This window comes from Lactuca virosa, chromosome 4 (assembly GCF_052849685.1).
Source record: "Lactuca virosa cultivar CGN04683 chromosome 4, Lactuca_virosa_CGN04683_v6, whole genome shotgun sequence".
In the NCBI taxonomy this organism is placed as follows: domain Eukaryota; kingdom Viridiplantae; phylum Streptophyta; class Magnoliopsida; order Asterales; family Asteraceae; genus Lactuca; species Lactuca virosa.
The window spans coordinates 481,060,300-481,070,841 of record NC_136429.1 but is presented as its reverse complement, the minus strand read 5'-3'; the positions used below and the strand labels follow the sequence as shown (position 1 = coordinate 481,070,841).

At 31.0% G+C, this 10,542-nt stretch overlaps 1 protein-coding gene across 1 annotated transcript; it reads right to left on the bottom strand.

Moving 5' to 3' along the window:
* Nucleotides 1-6,609: 6,609 nt before the first annotated feature.
* Nucleotides 6,610-6,756, bottom strand: LOC145169336 (uncharacterized). Its single transcript, XM_079087911.1, has one exon. The coding sequence runs from the start codon at nucleotides 6,754-6,756 to the stop codon at nucleotides 6,610-6,612; it is 147 nt and encodes a 48-aa protein (XP_078944037.1).
* Between the last annotated feature and the right edge of the window lie 3,786 nt (nucleotides 6,757-10,542).

Below are 10,542 nucleotides of genomic sequence, written 5' to 3'. Positions count from 1 at the left end.
TTATAATATCTTGTGTATTAATGTTATTCTAATAGCAAGAATGTCATATATAGGTAAAATTCATATTTGTTATTATTGATTATGCATTTACAATTAGAGTTAGCAGGAACATTTTACATAGTTCTTTTTAATTGGAGATTTTGTGTTGACTAATATTAAAAGTTCATACTTTGTTAGAATCTGATATTTTCTAATCCTTTCAGTTGGTTTCTCAAAGTTTTTTGCCAATAAAAATAATTATAGTTTGGTGTTTGACTTTGACTTCTGCTATTAATTATAGAATGTTGCTGGATTTTCTGAAGTTGTCAAAGTTGGTGTTTGACTTTGACTTCTGTTATTAATTATATGGATGTCTCAACATTCATTGGCTTCTAAAACATAGTAGACATATTGTCATATTCATATAGATGTTATTCTAATAGAATATTCTGAAGTGTTAATTTTGTATTCTATTTTTATGATGTTATTATCTTTTTTCTAATATTATTTATTCTGAAAATCCATTGAACAATAGGGAAACAAAAGGTGCATTCTCAAGATGAAAAAAAAGGTACATCATCAATTATTCTATTCTAGTAAAATATTTATCTCATTTCTTTTTGTTATTCTATGTTTTATATTAAAATATTCTATATTCTATTAATGTTTTTCTATATTCTATTAATTTTATTCTAATAGAATATTTTTAAATATTAATCTAATTTGTTTATGTTATTCTATGTATTATAATAAAATATTCTATGTATTATAATAGAATATAAAAGAATAAATGATATATTGTGTATTCTATGTATTCTAATAAAATATTTATCTCATTTGTTTCTGTTATTCTATGTATTATAATAAAATATTATATATTCTGTTAATGTTTTCTATATAGGGTTAGGTTCATGTGAGACCACTAGATTTTATGAGACGGGGAGACCAAATCTTGACCACTCATCTTCAATAATCAAAGGCTTATATTAATTTAGATTAAACCATAAAATAGGCAGTGACATTTTTGTAAATTAATGGAACTTTGGTATTAGATCAAGACACGGAGGGGCAGGAATGGAATTTTTCATTCTTTTTCGTTCAGCACACAAAAACACCCATTTGATCCATACAATATTCTGATATAATAAGTGTATATGTATAATATTCTTTTGGAATATTACTTTGTAATTAGATGATATAGGATTTTTGGATTTTTGTGGTGTTACTAACATTTATGACTGATGTAATGAAATATATGATGAATCTGATGAAGAAATCTATGTAAAAAAGAGAATCGGTGATAGAAAATATGTTAAAGGAGTGACAAAGATTAAAGAAGCAAAAAGGAAGAGGAATAGTGGGGACAATCGTGCAACAATAAAGAAGCAAAAAACCGTCAAAGAGCAAAAGACTGTGAAAGATATATTGAAGGAGTTGCCTTCAATAAACACTAGATCGACACCTAATTTGATGACAGATGTTGTAAGTTCTTTGACATCAGAACAAAAAGATTGGGTGAAACGGATGGGATTTAAAGCATTTTTGAAGATCAACATTAAGAGTATTCCCTTAAAACTTTGCCATTTTGTGCTTGAGCATTATGATGAAGGCACAAACAATATTCTGATTAAAGGAAAAAGAATAAAGATCACAAAGGAAAAAATTCATAAAGTGTTTGGTTTACCCAAAACTGGAAAAAGCTTATTTGACTTGGACATGGTTAGCGAAGATCATCAAGTGTTTGATGGATGGATGAAGGAACTTGAGGGTGGAAAGGCAAATGCAACAAACTACAAGAAGATTATTCAAAAATCCGAACAAGTGGATATGAATTTCAAGCTGGGTTTCATAGCTTTATTTGTTAATACGTTTGTAGAATCCATTCCTATGGGGACAAACAACTTAGTTCCAGTTAGAGCACTTGTTGAAGTAGATGACATTTCTAAAATCGATTTGTTTGCGTATTTGTTGTACTGTGTGAAAAATTCAAAAGGGAGATGGCGTCCAGACAACCCCAAGTGTTATTACAGAGGCCCGATGTTGTTGCTGTTAGTATGTTTTTTCATATACTTATTTTTTTCTTAAATAGAACGTAAAACACAACAATTCCTTTTGTAATATCTATCTTATTTTGAACAAATTATACAAAAAAATGTTGTCTAGTATTATGTAAGAAATTTGATATGGTTTATTAGGTGATTAATGCTTAATGAATAGTCGGTATTATGATCACTTCTTAATGGTCATGGTAGAATATTCTATAGTAAACAAAAAAATTTAGAATATTCTAACAGAATAATGTTAAAGGCATCATTATTCTATTAGAATAATAAAAGATGTTGCATATATATACCAATATAATATTCTTACATGTATAATATTGTATTATAATAATTTGGTAACAAAACATTATACTCTAATTATCATACATAAGACTATTCATATGTACTTCAATGCAAAAATTATGTAAGATTATATAAGATTATACTGCAATCATCATACAAAAGATGTTTGCCCTTTAAAATTATGTTGTAATGTGTACAATTAACTTACATTATGTAAGATTCTAATATTATATGAAATATTATGTAATATTCTGAATTTACAACTTATAGTATTATAGGAATATATAGAATAGTCTATAGAAAAAAATTGATTTATAGAAAAGAAATGTTTACAATGTTAATGTGTAATAATCTGAAAGATTGTAATATGATGTAATATTATATTATAATATGAAATATTCTAATTCAGACCATCATTCCCTTCAAGTGTGTAGGAAACCAAATAATATGTAGGAACCTAGACTAATAAACTTTTTAAACGAGTGAGAAACATATAAGTTTATAAAATGAAATGAATACTTTTAGGATAAATATCAAACTTTTCTCTGGAAGTTGAAACGTATTCTAAAAACCTCATAGATTAAAAACCAAATTTCAAGTTTGTATTATAAAAAATATATCACAAGGTTACAGTATTTACTAATATGTTGTTAATTGATACGTAATATTATGAAATTGTATGGAATATTATAATATTAAAGTGTAATATTCTAAATTGTGTTATAACATATAAAATGAACTTATATTACATAAGATTCTAATGTTATATTTAATATTCTGAATATACATACCATTGTAACAGAATAATTTAATTAGGTTGTGTATATTCAAGTTACAACTTAATATTCTTATAGAATAATGCTATAGGATGTTTGTATATGTAGAACATTCTAAATAGAATGTAACACTAAATGATTATATGAACATCAAATATCAAACTAGAATATAGCAATATATATGTAAGAAAATTAAAATAATGCACAGTTTATTTGTAAATACCAATGTAAAGGTAAAACCTTAGAATATAGTGTTATCGTTTTATTCAATTACCTCAAATACATCACTTGAAACCAAACAAAAAAAATATAAGCAAATTTACAACATCCCACTACATTGAATGAGACACTACAGGAAATTATTATCGAGCCACAGTCTCTATAGTTCCATTCAAGACTTACCTAAAAAGTTGTAATGATAGAAGACATGAAAGATTTAGCTAATTTAATAATTATATGTACCACTTTACGCTGTGAGATGGATGAAAGGGGTTTGATGGGTATTAGGATATATATCTGCTGCAATAACAATGTTTAAAGTTGCACAAATGTAGAGAACAATTTCATCAAGAAAGAAATAAAGAGAGTGCAGAGAGTAAATTAAACCAACATCCTCATTGCAGATTTCGATTCTAAAGATGAACTAAGTCCTCATCATCCATCAACTTCTTAGCATGGACCAAGAACCATTGAAACCAACATGTCAATATGCTTCTTCAATCTTGAAGTTCTCATCATTAATTAATGGTGGCAAGATAGGGATGATACGCTTCTTCCAACATATACACTGAACATTTGCATAGATGATAGTTGTATGTCCTTCAGCCACTGAAAAAAGAAGTACACCAATCATCACTAATTTAAGAAAAATCAGCTTGGAATTTAGGGTCAATATCATTAAATAGTAACAAAGTTTAAGGGTGGGAAGGAAGGAGTGATATATTAGACTCTACATCAGACTCTTTATTCATTCAGGACTTTCATCAAACAGGTGGAGTGCACGTATAATGTAAGAGAATTGGCTCAAGAACAATAATAGTTATATACATACCTCATTGATTTTATAGAATGAGCACAAAATAACACAAAGATACGTTGTTTTTGCTTGCTTATCTTCATTTAATATGTGCTCGAATGCACAAAAAAAACCAAAAGCTTGAAATTGATAATCGATGGCTGAAATCAAATACGTGAAATGATAATATATTTAAGATGAAGTTAAATTGATAAAACACCTAATTTGAGAGTAAACTCGAAGCATCAATATGATGGACATCGATATCAGTTGATGATTGATTACCAATGTTGATGAATAGCTAAAAATCGTTGATCTGAAAGTGATGAAAACTCAGGGGAAGAAAACTCAAACCTTGATCAATTGATAAAATCATGATATAGAGTAAAAAGCACAGCTTGAAAGATCGTTAGCAATTGTTGAAGATGAAGATTAGCAAAAATCGACTGAACGCTTGAACTTCTTCCTTGGATGAAATCGATGATCACAGAGCGAAAATCGATAAAAATCTTGTAATGAATTGTTGATGTCGATAGATGAACATAAACCTCAATCACTCAAATCAAAGCAAATAGAAGATTGATTAGCATGAATCGAAGATTAAGGAATGTTGATCGATTAGTGTGAATTGGTAGAAAGAATCTAAGCAGCTGGGTTTTGTGATAATGTGAAGATAACAGATCTGATGATCTAAAATTTAACCTAGTGACTAATCTACCCCTAATTAACTATTTTTTTTAGATTAATTAGTGTTAATCATGTTTTCTTATGAGCCACAAGATCAGTTTTGATCAAAGGCTCAGATTTGGTCCCCATGTCTCACAAAATATAGGTGGTCTCAAATGAACCTCTACATATATATATATATATATATATATATATATATATATATATATATATATATATATATATATATATATATATATATATATATATATATATCTTAGGTTATTCTATTCAAACTAATTATTGTGTTATTGTATGCATAAATGTGGGCCAATCATTTTACTTATTTTAAGAAAGTGATTAATACATATTATTGAATTAAAAATAATTGAAAAATACCATCCAATTTAACTAGAAGGGTATTTTAGTCAATTAATATATATTTAATAAAGGAAATTTGCATATTTTAAGGGATCATAGATTCTATTAATTTTAAAAATCCGATTTTTACTAATTATAAGGTTTTTAATTCGGACATTCTGACAGAATATGTTTGAGTATGTTCAAAAATAATAATATTCTAGAATAACAAATTTTCTTGATCATGACTTTAAAAATTTCTTGTAGAATAACAAATTCTCGAACCAGCAATTGAAGAATTAAAACAAAAATTACATTAATTCTTATAGAATACATGTAACAATTGTCAAGAATTACATTTATTGTTAAAGAATAAAACTAAAAAACTTTCAAATCGGGAAAAAAAACATCAAAATCTGACAAATACACTAATTTATTCTAAAAGAATAATGTTGCTAAGAAACACTTTAATTTTGTTGTCCGTTCTTCAAGCATCAACTTCTGTGAAAACAAAACAAAATTGTAGTTTAGATTCCAATAATGCATTAGCAAATGAAAAATAAAAAAACTAAATTTTTTTGGAAAAAGATGTGAACTTGTGAATTGCACCAAAACCAATAAACAAGAATTGTAGAACATGTATAAATCAGTGAGAAAATATCCATACTCCATTCCAACAGAATTGGAATTCATGATTCCATTCCAACAGAATTTGAATTCATGATTCCATTCCAACAGAATCGGAATTCCATTCCATGCCATCTTTTAACTACACAACTTTACTTTATCGGATTTTTAGAGCCTTCTTCCATACTTTTTACTACCTAAAAAGACTAACATTTGGTAGGAGGAACCATTGTAAATTGTGATTGATACTTTTGCAAATAATATCTACATCAACAGAAACTAAGTCAATAAAACCTGCAAGAAAATGCAACTTGGTATTAGTTATATTTCATTTGTATAATTATAATAACACTGATGGAATGATAAAAATGCACCCAAAAAGTGGCCATAACTACAAATCCCAAGCATTTTAACCAACATGTGTGTGTATCTAGAGAAATTTTCCATGGGTGTTCATCCTAGAAATCTAAGAATTCAAGTATAAAAAATACAAAACTATATCCAGTTATATGATTCTGATATCAACTTTGATCCCATTACAGTTTCGCATTTCAAAACAGTACGTACTCATCAGAAGATAGCTTCATACAACGAAAGGGGTAATTCAAAATACTATGAAGCAAACATAATCCCACTATTGAATGCGAATTAATTGAAGAAAAAACCTAACCATACCATCGTCATTATCATAGGATTTCATTACAAATTATGCATACTTAAAGGGCATATTACTCAGGGCAAAATAAGCAGAAACCCTGCCAATCAAGAATTGATTCGAATTATTACATGATAATGGAAGAATTACTCACCAGCGCAGTCGAAAACGATAGCAAATTGCGATCTAACCAACATGAAATGGACCGATATCTCCAGTACGAAGTGAACCAGCGATCTCATCAACTACAGTCAAGCATGATATAACCCAACCACTCAGCGCCATCCACACCATATTCGCCATCCACAGTGTCATACTCCAAGGTACGGCCATAGTCGTACCTACTGTTACTATCGACCACAGCGCCATCCACACCTTCTCTGTTGTTCCCATCGACCACATCGACTTGCGAAGCCGATCGACGAACCTTCGTTGCTCCGGCCATTGCTGTTCGCGTCTCTTCTTCAGACCCTTTTCATCTTCATTCCTTGACACCTACCAACCGACCGAGAAGAGCGCATCGTCGCTCACCGTCGCTGCTACTACTGCTACCGATTTGGTGATGAAGATTCGTAGGTCGTATATAAGAGGGGGGGAATTAGGTTAAAATCAACGATAACTAGCAAAATAATATGGAGTATTTGTGGAAGTTATTTCTCAAATTACCTAGTTACTCTTATTGATTTATTTAATTATTGTTTTTTCTATTAATTTTTGATTGGTCCACAATCATGCATACAATAACACAATACTTAGTTAAAACACCTGAACCTATCTCTCTCTCTCTCTCTATATATATATATATATATATATATATATATATATATATATATATATATATATATATATATATATATATAAACAGTTGTAGTCTTAAAACCCTAAGACCGGAGTGGTGATATTAGTTTACAAAATAGACGAAACATAGTTTTGTATTTTATAAAACTAGTAGAGTGTATATTCTTCGTAAATTCAAAATATTATTGTTATAACCTATGTGAGTCGTTACAACCATGCTAATGTGACTAAAGCGCCTGTCTTGACGTTCTTCAGGCGTCGGTTTCTAATAAGATATTTGTCACCCTAGACTGGCCCGTCTAGCTGTAACGAACAGCTCAGGTGTAGGGGTGTCAACCTCGTATAGATCTATACACAATTACCCCGCTCTCCCTCCAGGAGACTCTGGTTATAACTACAGGACTTATGGTGTACGCTAGGTAGGTACGGTGAAGGAGTGTCTCACAAGAGCCTCAAATAAATTTACACGAATTTATCGAATAATGCATATGGCGTTCTTAGTGCAAATTTATGACTGCAGTTTTATGACACGCGCTTCGCAGCTTTATGACATACAACTTAACACTTATATTTTTAAAGCTTTATGTTGGTCAGATTATGACACATGGATATTCCTGTCGTAAAACTCTATTTTGCATACCGGTTATATTAAATTATTTATAACGATATTTATAAATAATTACTAATAGCTTGTTAACTTACAATATGTGTTGTAAAAGTAACAAAATACTCTAGGTTTTAAACCTTTGAAATAGTACATCCTTTTACGATTATTTTACTAATGAAAACTATATTTTAGTAAAATATTCAAGTGTGATGGTGGGTTTTTAACACACTAAAAATTTGTTTGCGTGTTTTGTAACACCAAAAATACTCTATTTTTGTTGTGACTAGAACTTGTCACAATTTACACAAAATTACATAAAACCTTGAAATTTATTATGCTTCAAAATTTTACAAGTATTAGTGGTAAAAATTTGTATATCCAAAAATTTACCATTTTGAGTGTAAACTCTCATATTTTACCATCTTTCAAGCTTTCATAACAAAAAATGCTTTAACATTTTCTTTGACATTATTTGTGATTTTTAACACACATTAAAAAGAAACCATTTTCAGTTAGCAACTTGTTTCATTTGTAACATGATACCAAAATATGTGAAACTACACAAAGATAACTTTGTTCCAACAACTTGAGACTTTGTAAAAATCTCGAGTTTAAGGAGTGTTAGTATGAAGTAACAACATTTCAACACACATATACATATATACATACAAGTGCATGCAAATATTCAAAGATTTCAAACAAGACTTGACTTGTATTCCCCCCTTCCCACCAAAAAAAAGAATGAAAACTTGAAAATAATGGGGTATGAAGCTCACCTTGAGGATTTTTGAGATGTAGAAGAGAATGAAGAAGGATTTTTGAGCCTAGCTTGTTCTCTTGGTAAGATTCTCGAAATGGTGGTGCTCTAGGGTTCATATTCACGAAAATGAGAGTGTAAGAGGAAAGATCTTAGTATAAACTTGAAACAAAACAATGGAGTTTAACCTAGAACTTACCAAGTTTATGACCCTTTGAAGAAGATTCCTTGAAGCTAACACATGCACACACCCACAAAAATTTTGGGAGGAAAGAAGATGAGAGGAGTGTTGAATGTTTGAGAGGAAATGAGTTGAGAGTGAAGTTTGAATGAGAGTGGGAGGAGGGGGGAGGTAGGCCGAGAGGTAGAGAGGGAGGGAGGAGAGAAGGGTTGACCCCTCTTAAAGGTGATGAGATAGTTACATGGTTATTTGGTAGACAAATCCTTGATATATGTTAGCTAATATTGAGGTGGCATGCCTAATATCCACTTAATTCCCTTTCTTTCTCTTTTTTTTAAAAGTCCAACCGGCCCAAGGTTGGCCCAAAAAAATATTTGTGGGCTTTGATTTGGCTTGGCCCAATGAAGATTTTTGGCCCATTGGTGCTTAATAGGGATTTTCGGTTCAAAGAGCCCAAAAAAATTAGTTCTCGGCCCAACTAAGGCCCAAGTATGGGTTTTCGGCCCATATAAAGGCCAACTACAAGCTTTCGGCCCAGAAAGGCCCATTATAGGAGTTTTCAGCCAAATATAATGTCTAATAGAAGTTTTCGGCCCACTAGGGCCCAAAGAGGAGTTTTCGGCCCAACAAGACCAAAAGGAGAAGTTATCGGCCCATTAGGGCCCAATAAGGAAGTCTTGGTCCAATAAGGGTTTTGGGTCGAAAATTCTTGGGATAAGGCCCAAAATTGATTGGAATTGGTTTATTGGATTGAGTTTTGGGCTTATACGAGGTCGTTTCGACTTGAATGACAATGTATGAAAGTATAACTGAATAGCATTGAAGTTTGAATTTCACTAGATGAGACGCAAGATTACACAAGGAGATTATCTTGTACAAGGATCAACATCTTAACCCTAATTTGCTAGTTGTGACAGATGCTAACCCATGAAACTGCACGTTGCACCTTATTGGTCAGTTAGTGGAGCGTGTGTGGTTAACCGACACACTAATATGGACTAATGAAGGATGGCAATGAGTTTCTCGTAAATTATCATTGATCAATGGAGCATGTGTGGTTAACCGACACATTGATTAGGTGATTAATGACATCGAGAGTACCAAGATAATTTGCATGGTTATTCACACCTTGTTTGTGATCCTCGGTATCCCAGTCACAAACTTAAAGGGCATAATCGAGATTAAACATTCCATTGACAAGTTCAATGAATCTCAAAAGAATCTACGAATTTCAATTCATTTAAAACCTAATGTTCATTTTCGTTTTTCATGGTGGAATTTGGTAAATCGTCATTTACCTACCTTCAAATATTTTGCAATTGGATTACAGCACCCCTCTTCCGAATTGTAGAATATTGTGTTGGGTCCTAGCCTTAATATTTCATTTGGGTGTTATGTTAAGGACTTAAATCAACTAACTTGAATTTCCCCCTTTATAGATGTCTAGTTCTGACAACTATGGTCTACCTTATCCTTTTGGAAAAAGCTTTCCTTATAAAGATGATATTCCACAAGACGATCGAGTTGAAAGATTAATCCCTTCTTCGTGTTGTAGTGGAACTTCTCTTCCTCTACCTCCTCCAATTATTCTCCCTGGCCCACGTGTTCGAAGACTTGAAAAGTTCAAAGGTCACTCAAGCATTATTGGCAAGCAAACGTGGAGATGGAAAGTCTGTATGTGCTCACATCTTGGACATGAAGTTGCATACTGACATACTGGGAATGTTGGGTGTCATGTTGACTTGGTTCTTCATTCACTTCCTAAGTCATATAGTG